The 15,377-nt window shown below is 47.9% G+C and overlaps 7 protein-coding genes across 7 annotated transcripts; 6 read left to right on the forward strand and 1 right to left on the reverse strand.

The window, feature by feature from the left end:
• Nucleotides 1-1,453: 1,453 nt before the first annotated feature.
• BDV27DRAFT_164949 (cytochrome P450) lies at nucleotides 1,454-3,275 on the forward strand (the record flags this gene model as incomplete). The annotated part of the gene is made up of 4 exons (XM_032073788.1): nucleotides 1,454-1,712; nucleotides 1,809-2,350; nucleotides 2,435-2,768; nucleotides 2,829-3,275. The coding sequence occupies 4 exons, from the start codon at nucleotides 1,454-1,456 to the stop codon at nucleotides 3,251-3,253; spliced, it is 1,560 nt and encodes a 519-aa protein (XP_031933847.1). The 3' UTR covers nucleotides 3,254-3,275.
• A 2,292-nt stretch (nucleotides 3,276-5,567) lies between these two features.
• BDV27DRAFT_151622 (BTB/POZ domain-containing protein) lies at nucleotides 5,568-6,671 on the forward strand (the record flags this gene model as incomplete). Its single annotated transcript, XM_032071383.1, has 2 exons — nucleotides 5,568-5,590; nucleotides 5,657-6,671. The coding sequence occupies 2 exons, from the start codon at nucleotides 5,568-5,570 to the stop codon at nucleotides 6,669-6,671; spliced, it is 1,038 nt and encodes a 345-aa protein (XP_031933848.1).
• A 353-nt stretch (nucleotides 6,672-7,024) lies between these two features.
• BDV27DRAFT_119027 (putative GPI anchored protein) lies at nucleotides 7,025-8,262 on the forward strand. The gene is made up of 3 exons (XM_032064759.1): nucleotides 7,025-7,336; nucleotides 7,422-7,582; nucleotides 7,651-8,262. Exons 1-3 carry the CDS (start codon nucleotides 7,214-7,216, stop codon nucleotides 8,030-8,032), a joined length of 666 nt encoding a protein of 221 aa, XP_031933849.1. The 5' UTR covers nucleotides 7,025-7,213; the 3' UTR covers nucleotides 8,033-8,262.
• A 1,005-nt stretch (nucleotides 8,263-9,267) lies between these two features.
• Nucleotides 9,268-11,165, forward strand: BDV27DRAFT_151624 (putative MFS transporter; the record flags this gene model as incomplete). Its single annotated transcript, XM_032071384.1, has 8 exons — nucleotides 9,268-9,465; nucleotides 9,515-9,602; nucleotides 9,651-9,749; nucleotides 9,799-10,000; nucleotides 10,066-10,381; nucleotides 10,441-10,871; nucleotides 10,927-11,065; nucleotides 11,121-11,165. The coding sequence occupies 8 exons, from the start codon at nucleotides 9,268-9,270 to the stop codon at nucleotides 11,163-11,165; spliced, it is 1,518 nt and encodes a 505-aa protein (XP_031933850.1).
• Nucleotides 11,166-11,412: 247 nt separating this feature from the next.
• Nucleotides 11,413-12,147, forward strand: BDV27DRAFT_164953 (uncharacterized protein; the record flags this gene model as incomplete). The annotated part of the gene is made up of 1 exon (XM_032073789.1): nucleotides 11,413-12,147. The coding sequence occupies one exon, from the start codon at nucleotides 11,413-11,415 to the stop codon at nucleotides 12,145-12,147; it is 735 nt and encodes a 244-aa protein (XP_031933851.1).
• Nucleotides 12,148-12,368: 221 nt separating this feature from the next.
• On the forward strand, nucleotides 12,369-14,052 carry BDV27DRAFT_119032 (putative short-chain dehydrogenase/oxidoreductase). Its single transcript, XM_032064760.1, has 2 exons — nucleotides 12,369-13,021; nucleotides 13,093-14,052. The coding sequence occupies exons 1-2, from the start codon at nucleotides 12,824-12,826 to the stop codon at nucleotides 13,699-13,701; spliced, it is 807 nt and encodes a 268-aa protein (XP_031933852.1). The 5' UTR covers nucleotides 12,369-12,823; the 3' UTR covers nucleotides 13,702-14,052.
• BDV27DRAFT_140027 (uncharacterized protein) lies at nucleotides 13,797-14,507 on the reverse strand (the record flags this gene model as incomplete). The annotated part of the gene is made up of 1 exon (XM_032069572.1): nucleotides 13,797-14,507. One exon carries the CDS (start codon nucleotides 14,505-14,507, stop codon nucleotides 13,797-13,799), a length of 711 nt encoding a protein of 236 aa, XP_031933853.1.
• Nucleotides 14,508-15,377: the final 870 nt, after the last annotated feature.

The following is a 15,377-nucleotide window of genomic DNA, read 5'->3' on the forward strand; positions in this document are numbered from 1 at the left end:
GAAGAAGAAAAAAAAAAAAAAAAAAAGGTTGTCGCGAAATGACACCCTTTAAACTAGACCGTTTACTTCCTTCCTGGTCTGCAGAATTTACTCTGTTGGCTTAACCATACCGGCTCTGATTCCCATTGGGTTGCCCTGTAAAATGGTGTCCATCTCGCATGAACTATTTAGCTAGAAACCCGGCATATCAGCATTTGATATTATGCGCCCACTTTTCTTTTCTTTTTTCTTCTTCATTTTTTTGTGGCATTCCCTTTGCCCACCTTTACTATAGCAAAAACGGGTGTCCTACATAATTGCACACTACTAGCCATGCCTTGAATCGTCCCTCGGAAACAATCGCCACGGCGTTATTCGTCGGCTAGTCTCCTTCCACCGCCAGTTAGCCAAGCTGGAAGGTACCGCTGCTGCAACAGAATACGAATAATTCTCGTTGGCAAGTTGGTAGGAAATAAACTTTTTCGCTTAGTAGATCAAGGCTCGACCCTCAGTCTACATGACCGGTAAAATCCAATACTATGTAGGATAATTGACTTATGCGCGTACTAGTATTTGAGGCACCCACGTGAGGGCTGCAAGACCTGGTGTAGGATCTACAACCACAGAAACAGCCAGCCACTATCCTCACTATCGAGTATCAAAATTTAACAGACTACCGGACTTCTCTGTCCGAACGCTTTGACTCTCATTTTTAAGTTACGCCATTTATGGAGACGGATGCCGTGCTACGTGGAACAATCCCGTGGCCGTTTGGCCAAAGCTCGAATTCTCAATCCACGGTTACTCATGATCGGTTGAATATGAAGATTGGAATATTGAAAGTTGGACTCAAGTGTTATGCCGGGTAGAATGCATGTTGACGCCATATATTGGATAGGACGCAGATGGTCTGCACAGAAAACTGGACAAATGTACGGGCAAAACTTGGCCACAGAACCGAATACAGTATCGGGCGGGAGAATTTTCGCGCTCTGCTTACTGAATTGGCAACCATAGAGAAACGTCCGGTGGATTATTCCCAGGGATGTGATAGGTGGCCTGGCCGTCCGTGTTCTCGCTACTGTGGTGGGTCTAATAGTTAGAGACTCGGCACTATCAACTGATCGTACCAATCGCCTGGTACTGCAGGATGCGGGTCCCCCCCAATTTCCAAGGCATACTCACAAGAAACTTCGACGATATGGCAAGACCTCCGAAACTAAACGCAACCCGGTGAAAGTCATTGCGCATCCGTAGCCGAAAACGTACAATCCGTCTACTTCTCCGCTTAAACGACCCTGTGCAGGATCGCACGGCCAAGACCCACAATAGGGGCCTGTCATATTTGAGACAATGGCTTTCTTTTTTTTCTGCAGAATTCCTGGTGCCAGACTGCCGGGTCCATGGCTACCAAACGCGCGGAGTAAAGTATCCCACAGCCCTTTGGCTTCAAACAACATCTAATCCCTGCACCATGGGATTCATCCAAGATCTGGTGTCGGTTCTTCAACCCTCAATCGAGTCGCCCCTGGCTCTCTGCGCGACGACGGTGGTGGCTGCCGTGCTGTACGTGCTGGTGCTAGGGGTGTATCGCATTACATTGCACCCGTTGGCAAAATTCCCAGGCCCTAAACTCGCTGCTTTTACTCAATGGTATGAGACTTACTATGAGTTCTTCAAATCTCCGGGTGGACAGTACTTGTTCCACTATCGGAAATTGCATGAGAAGTATGGTAAGTTTGATATGGGCCTTCTCACCCTCCCCCCTCCTTGTGTCGGTTAGGGTATGTAGTACTGAAGAAAAGACGTACACTAACTTGACACCCAAGGCCCAATTATTCGCTTAAGCCCATTCGAAATCCATATCCAGGATTCTTCCTTTTTTGAGGAGATGTACTCGCAGTCATTACCGTGGGATAAACCGAAAGAACTCGAGCACCGTTTCAACAACGCCAATGGCTTATTCCCGACACATAACCATGAAGTTCACCGTCACCGTCGTGCAGCTCTTAATCCGTATTTTTCCAAGCGTGCAATCAACAATGCGGTTCCGATGATGCAGGAGCAGATCACGAAGCTCTGCGACCGACTACGCCGGGAGTACCAAGGAACGGGGAAGATCTTCCGGCTTGACTGGATGATGGGATGCATTGCGTCGGACATCATTGTCCGCTATTGTCTTAATCGCGGCTACAATTTCTTCGAGGCGCCGGATTTTAAATCGCCCTTCATTCAAGCCTTGTTTGACTTGTTGGATGGAGTCCATATGATCACACAATTCCCGTGGATTGCCACCATCTTCAATTCGCTACCGCAGGGTTTGGTTGAGACTCTGCAGCCAGGCTTGAAGTCCGTGAATAATTATAACCAGGTAATCTACAAATCAGCGCCCGTCTTTCCGTTGAACGGAGCGGCAGCAAACGACGAGTGAGAAGTGCTTCTAACATGAAAGCAGGAAATGGCCGATCAAGTTGCCGATATTCTGTCTAAGAAGGAAAAACGGAATGGCTCGGAGCAGATGAATGTTTTCAATGCATTGCTCGACTCTGATCTGCCCCCGGAAGAGCTCACTTTGACCCGCCTACAACAGGAAGCAATTACAGTGATCGGAGCAGGCTTCGATACAACAAGATATGCCCTGTCGGTGGCCGGCTTCCACATTATAAACACACCGAGCATCTACCAGCGTCTCCGAGAGGAACTAAAATCTGCGATACCAGATCCCAATAATATGCCGTCATTAACGGACCTGGAACAGCTTCCTTACTTAACCGCCTGTATTCAAGAATGTGCGTAGCCCCCCATACCTTGCGCGCCTGTAACCTGCCACTGACCCTTTCACCTACCAGGTGTCCGCATGTCCTATGGTGTAAGCCAGCGTGCGTTCCGTATTTCGGACCACATCACCCTCACATACAAGAACTATGTGATCCCTCCTGGAACCGTAGTCAGCATGGACAACTATTCTGTCGCCCACGACGAAGAAATATTCCCCGAATCGTTCACGTTCAGGCCCGAGCGCTGGCTTGGTGACCCCGTTGCCCCCGATGGAAAGAAGTTGACACGCTACCTTGTGTCCTTCGGTAAAGGTACTCGGTCCTGTCTCGGGATCAACTTGGCCTATGCAGAGATGTACCTCACTCTTGCGAATGTCTTCCGGAACTTCGACTTTGAGCTGTTTGAGACAGATCGGTCTTCTGTGGATTGTTATCGCGATATGTTCTTACCGCACGTAAAGCCTGGTTCGCAAGGCGTGCGTGTGAAGATCAACTAGATTAGCGATGCGTTAGTTCTCGATTTAGCATTTGTATATGAGTCTACTTAATTTGTCACGAATAAGATAATACCAATCTACGATCTACCCTGGCGAGGAAACTGTATAATTATTCCGATCGGCCAAACCATACCCACCTGTTACCATGGATGTACCCACGGCCATTAAGCTTCAGAGCTCCATGGGAACTCCCGCATCGCGCGTGCTGTGGCTTTTCCACTTGCCATGACATCACCAGTTGCGTGCCACGGCGCTCAAGTATATCCTTTGCCACTAGTTAATGATCCTATGATTGGTCTGCACTTCGTACGCGCCCAGCATCTTGTATCTAAATGGGCAACTATCAAATATCGAGGCATCATACACCTAGTCTGCACCAACCGCAATTGACTCGGGAACGCCCCAAGTCGGATATCTAATTGTCATAGCCTAGAGCTGATGGAGTAATTCCATCATCGCTCCAGAGGCGCTTCGGGATGGCTCGGTCGAAACAAGCGTCACGAACCGTCATGTAGGACCCAAAATGTTGGAACTCTCGGACCGGGATCGAAACTGTCTGACTTGCTGTTATACCTACCGGGGAGAATTTATTCGTACTTAGTATTCCACAAAGACCCATCGTAAGGCGACATAGAAACCAGCTAATGATTCTCTATCTGAATAGGATAGGACGTTAGTTGGATACGAGCCAATCGCTTCGCAGGGATCAGAACGCTATCATCCTGTTACATCATCTGTCTACGAGGCTTACTGACAATTTTGAAATTGGGGCTTGTAGTGATCATGTGAATAAGGACCTAGCCAGTTTTTGCAGGTGCAAGGAAACCTGGAGATTTGCCCGATTACTACGGATCAGAGCTGACCTTCATGTCTCATAGCCTGGGGCTTAGGGTATATCGGACCTGTGATACTGATTTGAAAAACACCTCTCATGGCGCATCTGGTCAAGTTGAAAGCGAACTATAGCAGGCGAGGAAGAACAACTTATGACCGAATTATGGCTGGCTGACGTACACTGCATATGATATATGATATAGTTAACGCCACAGGTTTCTTCTGGCCATTATTTCCCCACAACCCCAGTTGAGCAATGATCATGTTAATATACGCCTTCAGCCGCACAGGTTCTGCGGTGTATCTTGCTATAATAGGCCGAGGAGTTACACTGCAGTTCGCTATGCCGGATGAGGCAAGTAAGCTGATAGACTCGGGACGGATGAGATCAACTACAGCCCATTGGCCTTGTATTCGTACTTTTGTAGGGTGCCTTAATCTGCGCCTGAGCTCGCGCCTAAGTTAACAAGATCCGGGGAACTAGCATAATATCTACGGTTTATATTGCCCGTTTAAAACCCACCATGATCATAATTGTGATAGTGGCTTACATATCCCCGATTTCTGCAAGGATTCTGCAGTACCGAAGTAGCTGTGAGTAACGTAAGCGATAGGGTTACATCCATATTCTGTATAGGACCGGCTGCGTATTGTGGCGGTCTGGATTGAAAGAGCTTGACGTCCAGTGTCAACTCAGCTTTTACATTGTTATAGATTATATGCATTTCTAAGCTGCTATGATAACAACTGCCACGGCGAGCTTAGCTCGAACCGTATAACCTGCACTTCGGTAAACCAAACCCCGCCCCCTATGATTGAGATGATATGGATCTAACTGATGCACGTTGAAAACAGGGTCCATATCTGGGCTGTCCATGTGGATATGGCTGTGGCAGGGATACCGGGAAGTGCAATGAAAATGGCTGCGATGGTCGCAATGGTCGCTGCACCAATAACTACCTTGGTTGCTCCTGTACCTGATTGAAGATACATGGAGGAAGGGCATATATGTCAAGTGACTGTATGTGCTTCGCTTGCAAGCAATTTCTCCATGCGAGAGATTAGTTCGGAAGCAAAGCACGTGGTTTTCGGGATAGCTGCTTGCCAGTGGTATTCATCTATTTGTCCCTTTGTCTGTTATAACTGGTAGTTTTTGTTATTTGAATGTTCTTATGACCTAGCTCGCCATGTAGAAGCTGGATCTGCTGTTGTCCTGTAGATGAGTGATGGGTGCGAGTTCACGGCGGCGCCACTTTATTCATTATTGATAATCTCCGAGGGCTGCGACTATAGTGGCCCATGCTAATGCGGAGCGGCCTTAGTAGTTACACATAAACGCCAAGATAAGGGGCAAGTAAACAAAGAGACAACGGGGCGCAACGGCATCCATAAATACCTCTTCAGGGGCTCACCATCTTGCCATAATACGTGAATTCACTCTGCAAGTTCATCATCAATTGAACTCATGCTTTAAGTCACCATGTCGAACAGCACAAGAAAGCAGTGCGTATTAGCCCTTCATCATAAATCACTAATATGTACTAACGTAACCGTGACTTTGTTTTGCAGTCTTATGCGTGGCGCCGCCGTGAAGCTTGACGTGGGAATTCCGCCAGCATCTTTCAAAGTTCATATTGAATTGCTATGCGGACTATCTCCAGCTTTTGCTGACCTCTATAGCGGTCCAATGGCTTATAAAATCCAAGAACATATCCACCTACCAGCGGAAGATTCAAGTACCTTTGCAGTATTTGTCAGGTGGTTGTATTGGAACCGGGTCTGCATGAATCAACCTCTTCGAGTCCTTGATCTGTTCAAGCTGTGGGTTCTAGCAGAACATCTCGACATACCTACACTGCAGAATGATGCGTTAATGCTCTGCAAGAGGCGGCTTGATCGAGGGGCCATAGGAACTGACGCGGTAGCCTATGCCTACGAGAGCACCCTTCCAGGTTCCCCTCTACGTCGGATGGCAGTGGACTCGTGGGTGTGCAGTGCAGGGAAGAAGAGATTCCGAGCGCATATGCGTATGTTCCCATGTGGGTTTCTGCAAGACTTGTGTTCGGCGTTCTTCGGGAAGAAAGACCATAATGGTGTTCAACTTTCTGGCCAGCAGCATTTCGAATATTGTTACTTCGTGCCAGATTTCAACCCTGAGTCTGGCCGCAGCACTGTACTTGTATGTGACCCTTTTGCTGCGCCGGCCACAGTGGTATGGGAAAGAAGGCGCCGTTCATTATCTATTCTATGTGCTCCTATTTGCGACCGTTCACCCTATTCCCACGCTGAAGAGGACATTGATGTGAAGAGTGAGAGCAGTGTGGAGAGGGAGAACAGTGTGAAGAGGGAGAGCAGTGTGAAGAGGGAGAGCAGTGTGGAAAGTGAGAGCAGTGTGGAGAGTGAGAGCAGCGTGAAGAGTGAGAGCAGCGTGGAGAGTGAGAGCAGCGTGGAGAGTGAGAGCAGCGTGAAGAGTGAGAGCAGCGTGGAGAGCGAGAGCACCGCAGACAATTGGTCTACAGACTCTGGTGATACTCCGTGTCCGACTTACAAAAGGCGAAAGTTGATTTGTTCTGGTTACTACTAGCTTGTGTGATCAATGGTCTCTACCTGCAATCTGCGTTCTTCTTCCGAAGTCCCGAAGTCCACTCGTTGTTTGTCAAATTTAGGGTTAGTCTAGTTTCAGCTTATGGTCAAATACCGAAGATGCCCCATGGATCATGTGTGGGCCCTCAGGTACCATTTACTTAGTACGTATTGACTGTCAGTTCTTCTTTTAGTGGCAAAAGCAGGAGATTTATCCCAGGGTTTACCTAATCCTGGACTAATTTCCCTGAATTATTAGCGGATCTTGACCGGCACCAATAACAACGTCGGAGAAAAGTCGCTAAAGGGGCCTAGATTGAATCGATCCCTAAATTTGTCTTCCAAAGGTTCCCTCTTCTAACCCGAAAAGACGTTAGACAAGCTTTTGAGTTTTTCTTTTTGCCCCTGGCCCTGAATCCGAGGATAAAACGACAGACACGACTTTTCAAATACTTAAACCACCAAATTACTCTGAACCCCTTTCTTTCTCCGTGTTTACAATTTGACCACCCGAAGAAATAACTGTCTATCACTTAAACTACCATGGCCGTGAAACTGCTTATGGGCCTGGCGATGGCTGGCCTCATCTCAGCGAGTTCCAGCGTGACTTCTATGTTTCTCCTTGGCTTAGACCCACAACACTTGGAAGCTTCTATCGTTGGGAATGTCAGTTCCCCACAGAATGACGATCGGACGATCCTTTGGCCGCGCGGCTCTATCAATCTATCGCATGAGCTAACATGCAAAATAGGATGCCACTGCGACAACCTATAGTATTACTTGTGCTCCGAGGCCGACCGTGAGCGTGAGCGATGACGATGACGATGACTATGATTGTGGCTTAGGGCCTGGTCTCACTCTCACAGCTGCGTCGCCGACGACTATCATAGAGCTGAATGAAAAGCCGGACTTGTGCGTTTCCTTGTTCCTACACATAACACAGTCCGCTGAGACCCCGGCTAACCCGACTCATCTAACAGTTTCTACACCGTCAACTGCTCCGTGGCCGGAACGACCTCTGCCGTTTGCACTGAAATTGCCGGTGGGCCTGAGGCCAACTTCCCGGGAACTACTATCTCAACTATTCAGCAGAGCGAAATGGCCTTCGTACCGGTAACGATCACCGCTGGATCTGTTACCAGCGTGGCTGCGACCGCGACCGCTTCGGCTACCACGACGGCCGAGTCGGGCAGTAAGGCCACTACCTCAGCGGCCCAGACTTCTTCGAAATCTTCTACTTCCTCTTCGGGCTCGAGCTCCAGCTCTTCAGCTGTCAGCACCGGTGGTATGCCCCAGATTACTGGAGATGCCGGTATGCTGTTCGGTGGTGCTGTCGTGGCCTTGGCCGCTGCTGTTCTGTGAACACAGAGAGTAATATTTGGGTGATTAGTCCACGAAGACGCCTGGCTACCCCATCTCCGGTGATTAATTTGCTTTTATACTTCGCCCAGGGACTATGCTATAATGGTTTAGAGGCCTAATATGTATAGTGGCACGGTCTCTTCTCGGATGTACTTATCACTTATATCACATGTATTATACGACGCTTTGTATATGTAGTTACGTCTAATGTATATGTCACATGAGAGTTATTACTATCCTTACATGCTTGATGTAGACGGCTCAGGGAATATCTGGGCTGGGCTTAGAACTTAATGTCTGAAATCTAATACGATTATCAGCTCAATGTCTTTACGAATGGATGACTTGCCAGGCGATATCAAGGGAAAAGATGGAGGGTTTTTTCATTTATTTATTTTTTTATTTTTTATTTTTTTTTTTAAAAAAGAAACGGAAAATAAAAGGAGCTGACTATTGTCTACTACCTAAATTCTGATCACTATTCTTTATCTCTATGTTTGTGATTAAGATGGTACAATATACTGCTGTTGGCGGTTCACTGATGGATCAACGCAGTACATACGCATCGTACCGTTCAATGCGACAATTTGTTGATTATCTACGGGCGGAGGATGATTTAAATAGAGGTATACCTGTCTAGAATGATATAGAATTGGTGAATAATTCCATTATTTAATTTGATATTAGAGTTAAGATAATTTGGGGTAGATGGCAGGCAGGCAGCCCAATATCATTCCTAATTAGGAAAAGCCATATATAACGGCAACCCCGACTCCCTGTCTGTCGGCCAAACCTACTTTCCTCACGGCAAGATGCATAATCTGGTCTTGCTTAATAGCGAATAATAATCTCCAGAACATATTAGATTATCGGACTTTTCCCGAGCGACACTGCAGTTATGACACCATCAGCAACTGCCGAGAAGACGCAATCGTGGGGTCGATGTCGTGCTCGCACGGTACACCAAAACCACCAACCATCCATTCAATAGCAAGCACTCCGCGCCGTGCGCATTTCTCAACGGCAAATAATATTCTTCTCTGTCTGAAACCTATGCTCGATACTCGTTTCCCAACATGGATATGATCGAACCATATCTGTGGGGTCATGACCCGCATCGTTGACTCGCGTCGTCTCGCGATATGGGTTATAAAAGCTGGGCCTTTCGCTGGTGAAAATGGTGAAAGAGTGCGCGAGGTGGTCTTGCTTTTGTCGTTATTTTGGGACTTTGCAGTATGGGCTCAAATAAGGATCTTGAGACGAATGTTTCGTCGGCGCCTCTGTCGTCTGCAGGGTCATCGGAGCGAGATGATAGCTATGATGTTTACCAACAAGCTCGTGAATTGGAATATACACCGGAAGAGGCCAAAAAGGTTCTGCGGAAAATCGACCTTAGGTTAATGCCGCTTTTGTTCCTTATATACTTATTGCAGGTAAGAAGGATGCATTGGCGAATCGTGATTGAATGCTTATTCTTCCTAGTATCTCGACAAAAACAGTCTCAATTTCTCGTCAGTTTACGGCTTGAAGCAAGGAACACATTTGGAAGGTCAGGACTATTCATGGCTAGGTATGGTTTTCCTTGCGCAGTAAATTAGGCATGACTGACTGGGACTAGGGTCTATCTTCTATTTCGGCTATCTGGTCGCGCAGTGGCCAGCTGGGTTAGCCCTTCAAAAACTTCCAATTGGGAAGTTCCTTAGTACAACGACCATCAGTAGGGTTTCCTTACTCTGCATTATTCTCGACATGGCTAATATATATAGTTTGGGGAGGCCTGTTGATGACAACGCCGGCTTGTCACAACTTCGCCGGGATAGCAGTGAACCGCTTTCTCCTTGGAGTCACCGAAGCCGTTGTGAACCCCGGATTCGTCATTATGATGAGCATCTGGTATACTTCAAGCGAGCAGCCTCTGCGCCTCGAAACATATTACTGCACCAATGGCATTGCCACCATGTTTGGAGGGTAGGTCTTTGCCAAAGTCGTGAAATTAATTGATAGTGAAAGACTGACCAACTGCTTACCGACAGCCTCCTCGGCTACGCAATCGGGCACATAACGGGCGGTCTCCCGCGATGGATGTACGTATTCCTAATCTTCGGCGCGGTATCACTCGCCATCGGAGTCGTATCCCTCCTATTCCTCCCCGATCTCCCATCAACGGCCAAATTCCTCACCGAGCGCGAGAAAGCGATTGCTATCGACCGCGTCGCGATCAACCGACAAGGGGTAAAGAACCACCACTTCAAATGGTACCAAGTGTGGCAGGCAGCTAGAGATCCTAAGACGTGGTTATTGTTCATCATGGCTGTTGGTGCTCAAGTTCCAAACTCTGCCTTGACGAGTGTATGTCATGCCTCGAGCCTCTCATTCCGCCCCACGAACAGTCATTAACGGGAAAACAGTTCACTTCCATCATTGTCGGATCCTTCGGCTTCGATACCCTCGGAACGCAATATTTGCAGATCCCCGGTGGAGCGGTCCAGTTCCTCACCCTCCTCTTCGGCGGCATGATTGCGACGAAATATAGCGGCAAATTCCACTCTCGAAGTGCGTGCATGATATTCGCCTGTCTAGTTTGCATCATCGGATCTGGGCTCCTAGTGGGTCTTCCGGACTCGAATAAATGGGGCCGACTGGTCGCGCTCTGGCTGTGCTATTTCCAGGGACTGGGATTCAGTATGAGTCTGACGATCGTGAGTTCTAACATTGCTGGGTCCACGAAGAAACAGGTGACCGGGGCATTACTGTTCACGGGGTATTGTGTGGGAAATATCATTGGACCGCAGACATTCAAGGATAGTGAGGCACCGGGATATCATAGTGCTTATGTTGCGTGAGTTTCCAATCTGAGTGGTCATGTGGAGTTATCGATGCTAACTGTTGTTCAGTATGTTGGTTGGGTACGCGGTGAAGCTGGTTTCAATTATTGCCCTCTACCTGTACATGTATTTCGAGAATAAACGGAGGGATCGGGAAGCTCTTGGTTCGAACAGCGATGAGAGCGATGGTGTTGAGAAGGGCATGCTGGTAAGGTTTCCCGGTTCATGGTGGGCGAACTTCACAAAAGCTGATAATGAACTAGGATCAAACAGAGATCGACAACAAGACGTTCAGATACGTGCTTTAGACTAATCTATATCTAAATCTTGAATCTAAAAAATAAAAAGATTATACATGCGCGTATTGGCTGCACCCAAACCACCATGAAAAGCTTAGCTGGATAAAGACTGTGCTAACCTTACGGACCCCAACTTGGGCTGACGTGTCAGAGTGGATGATCAGCCCCTCCACCCTATTATCTCACCTGCTCTAATATTATAAAACTACATCGCGATCCCATGTACAATCTCCATACCATAGCCCACTCACCCACAATGACTCGCCAAACCAAACTAATCCCCACCCCGGGCACACTCCCAAACATCCACAACGACGCACAGAGAGTCTTCCAAACCCTCCAAGAAGGCGGCATAGCCATAGTCCCCACAGAGGTAGGCTACGGGCTGATCGCCTCCTCTAGCGAAGCCATCACTCGCGCCTTTCACGCGAAAAAGCGTCGTCCGGGACACACACAAGGCATAATCGGCAACTACGATGTCCACAAAGCGCTACATATCCTCCCCGAGGAGAGATTCAATATCACCAAGGTCCTAACGCACGATTTAGACATGTCGCTTGGGGTCGTTGCGCCGTATAGATCCGACCATCCGCTTTTGCAGGGCATGTCAGCTGAGACGTTGGAAAAGACGACTAAGGATGGGAATATGGCGATTCATGTGGGTGGAGGGTCGCTTCTGTTGGAGGTTGTGAGGTTGCATTATGAGGTGGGAAAGGTGCTTGTGGGGTCGAGTGCGAATGTGACTGGGGGTGGACAGAAGTTTCGCGTAGAGGATATCGAAGAGGGGATCTTGGAGGCGGCAGATATTGTGGTTGATTATGGGTTGCAGCGGTATCATACTTATGGGAGGGCGAGTATATTGTTTGATTTCGGGGAGATGAAGGTTTTGAGGAAGGGGGCTTGTTATGAGTTGTTTGGGGAGAGGATGAGGAGGTTTTGGGGGGTTGAGTTGGAGGAGGACCCTGTTTATCCGAGTGAGAAGGGGGAGTAGTAGGTGCTCTGTGGATTTGGTTTCTTTTATGCAGGCGTGCTATGTGTTGTTTCTTTGTACCTGACTTAGATTATGCTATGTCCATATCTGTTTGGGACTACTTCTATAGACAAATGTAGAACGAAACCCTATATAAAGAGAGGTAGTTGCAGCACAGCTAATGACATAGGACTGTAATAAGTGCTAAGTTTTTTTTTCTCTATAAGAATTTGTATGTTTTTGGGAGCTGCGCGCTAAACACTAATTGACGAGACTGCACTACCATGTCCCAAATATTGGAAGACCATACTTGTCGTTCCGCTCTAGGAGCACTGTATAGTGGTATCTCTAGACTACTCCAAGCACAGCTTCCGAGAGCTAAGATCAAGGATTTAGGGTCAGGTATGTCCTAAGTCCGTTTCTGACAAATGAATCAACCTCGAAGTTTTGATATCGAATGATTGCCACCGTCGATCCAATGAATGATCATGGATGCCGAGGTCGATTGCCTAATCTGGCCTAGTCTCCGCAAAGGTGGTGGGCCATGAGAAAAGTCCAAAAGAGGCTTAGTCTCCGCTACAGATGGCGATAACATTGGCATCAAAGTGCATGAAATTGGATATAAAAAGAGGAAAGGCATGTCGGTGTGAGCTGTAGTTGTAATAACCATCCTTAATTTCCATAAGTACTCCCCACTATGCCGTTCCCTTACACAAAAGTCCTCGTGATCGGTGCCACATCAGGCATTGGCAAAGCACTGGCTACTAAGCTCGTGCAAAATGGTACCCAGGTTGTCATTGCTGGGAGGAGGAAGGAGAACTTGGAAGAGTTCGTCCAGGAGTATGGCAGTGAGAAGGTCAAATCCAAAGTTTTCGATGTCATGAATCTTGAAGCAGTAAGCCGCCAACCTAAACTTTCCTGTCCTTGCTTTGGATCCATGAAGGGCCCAGCTAACCCATACCGAAGATTCCCCAGTTTGCTTCAGAAGTGATTTCTGAAAACCCTGGCCTTGACTGTGTCTTCATCAATTCCGGAATCCAGCGGCCATTTGATTTCGCAAACCCCGAGAGCGTCGATCTGGACGTTTTCGACCAAGAATTGATCACGAACTATACATCTGCAGTTCGTCTCACTAAGGCATTCCTCCCACACCTGCAAAAACAACCAACCCAGACAGCCATTGCATTTACCACATCACAAATGGCTCTTGTTCCAATGATGCGCTGTCCGAATTACGGTGCCTCAAAGGCCGCACTGCACCATTTCATCCTCGCCCTACGTACGCAACTGCAGGACGGACCCGGGAATGTGAAGGTGCTGGAGATATATCCGCCTGCTGTGCAGACCGAGTTGCACGACGCAAAGCACCAGCCGGATCTGAAAGACGGCCATCTCATTGGAATGCCGCTGCAGGAATTCATCGACGAAGTGTGGGCCAAGCTAACCCAAGGCGAGGAACAAATCCCGGTCGGATCAGCCAAGGATATCTTTGAGGCGTTCGAGGTTCAGAGGCAAGGGATATATCAGCAGATGACTGAGATGCTGGCGGGTTTGCTCAAGCAATTCTTGCGATGAGCGATCGACTTGTTGGATGTGAATTAGAGATAGACCATTCAGCAACGCCGAATCTTTGTTCCATGTCTATGAGTAGTGTTCATTCGCCTTAGCTCTCAGTAGGTCTTGTAACCTGTAACAGGCGGGTAAGGTACGTCGGAAACAGCTTTGCCTTTACATGCAGCCAATATCAGAGCACTGAAAGGCGAGATACCATGGACCGCACCCGACTCTAGCAATGTCGAATACTGTTGCAAGGAAACCATGTTTTCTAAAGATACAGGCGTTGTGTCATCCCAGTCCTCATGTTCTGTATCCCACAGGGGGGTGCGAACATCGAAAGGTAATGAGTCGACAAACGGAGTGCGGACGGAGTAGTTTCTCTTTAGTAGCGAATATACGCTGCGCAACATGAACGCGACGATGATTGTCCGCCGAACACTCTCTGCGAAGAGCCATGCCTCCCGTGGACTCAGAGTATGGGAGAGTTGGATAGGAGCTTGCTGCCAGAGACGCCGGCCAACATTAGAGAGCATAGTGCTGATTGTTTCCGAATAGGGGCCATCATCGGTTCTCTCATCGAGGACGAGAAGGCACTGGAGGATAAGTAACGATTGGATGATTGCGAGAAGCTCCTGGAAGCTAGCTGGATGACCAGACTTGCGAAGGAGTTCTGCACAGTGCTGCTGTAGTAGAGGGGCAAGAGCCGTGGTGTTGTTCCCCTGACTAGCTTGGGCATGCAGTTTGCAAAGTGACTGAACATTTTGATACACGGTTGAAGCCTCGCGATTTTGACAAAGGTCTGGATGGATAAACTGGGTCTTCATATTTTCAGCGAACTCGATCGGAAAGCTTCGCATTCCGGCTATAAGGAACGAAATGATTTCCCGATCGTATCCTTTCATAATCACCAACGGCAGCGGCCGGTGTATCGGCAGAGCGGACACGGGTATTACTCGGCGTACAGACCGCGAACTGACATTGGAGGCGTCGGGTCTAGATGGCAATGGAATATTGATATATTCACAGTCACTGTCTCGTGCCTGGCACCGACTACACCGCGGCCAGAGTTGGTCGCAACGACGCTTGCCCCGAACGCAGGCTTGGCATGATCTGCGCAGAGTAACACGCTTAGGCGCCTCAGACACCATTCTGTTATGCGTCTATCAGCTATCAAGATATGCGGACAAAATAGGGAAAGTGTTGCCCCAATGTGTATGTGAGCTGCTAAGTATATGCATAAGCTCTTGGTCCTCGAGAACAATTAATAGGAAGCTCAGGAGACACCAACTTCCATACTCCACAGCTTAGTAATCCATGGGTCTAACTTTTGGCGAATCAGAAGTCAATATACACGCAAGTCCCCACAATGGATCCATTTTTTGTAACTGGTGAGTGGCCAAGATTGTCCCACACTTTAATAGATATCCATCTTGGGTAAATGTTGTGCTGTTGAGGTTTAGGCAGATCACGGGAATAAGTATCTCTGGCATGGAGAGATCCAGATGATCGTTGAGCGCTAAAATTACAAAAATACCTTCGACGAGTCTCCTGAGAATTTATAATAGTAGCCTTGGCTCATGGCTTCGTTAGCATATATTTGACATATCCACGACAGCGCTGAGCTTTGTTTCAAACGGGCTCCTATTCCACTACTAAGATCATGTCATTGTAATATTTTCTCACTATAGACCAAC

The sequence above is a fragment of the Aspergillus caelatus genome, assembly GCF_009193585.1.
Source record: "Aspergillus caelatus strain CBS 763.97 unplaced genomic scaffold BDV27scaffold_1, whole genome shotgun sequence".
Classification (NCBI taxonomy): domain Eukaryota; kingdom Fungi; phylum Ascomycota; class Eurotiomycetes; order Eurotiales; family Aspergillaceae; genus Aspergillus; species Aspergillus caelatus.

Coding starts and splice junctions, on each gene's coding strand:
- BDV27DRAFT_119027 (XM_032064759.1), top strand. CDS start 7,214: ATGGCCGTGAAACTGCTTATGGGCCTGGCGATGGCTGGCCTCATCTCA. Junction 7,337..7,421: donor AAGCTTCTATCGTTGGGAAT/GTCAGTTCCCCA, acceptor CATGCAAAATAG/GATGCCACTGCGACAACCTA. Junction 7,583..7,650: donor CTGAATGAAAAGCCGGACTT/GTGCGTTTCCTT, acceptor CTCATCTAACAG/TTTCTACACCGTCAACTGCT.
- BDV27DRAFT_119032 (XM_032064760.1), top strand. CDS start 12,824: ATGCCGTTCCCTTACACAAAAGTCCTCGTGATCGGTGCCACATCAGGC. Junction 13,022..13,092: donor ATGTCATGAATCTTGAAGCA/GTAAGCCGCCAA, acceptor CCCATACCGAAG/ATTCCCCAGTTTGCTTCAGA.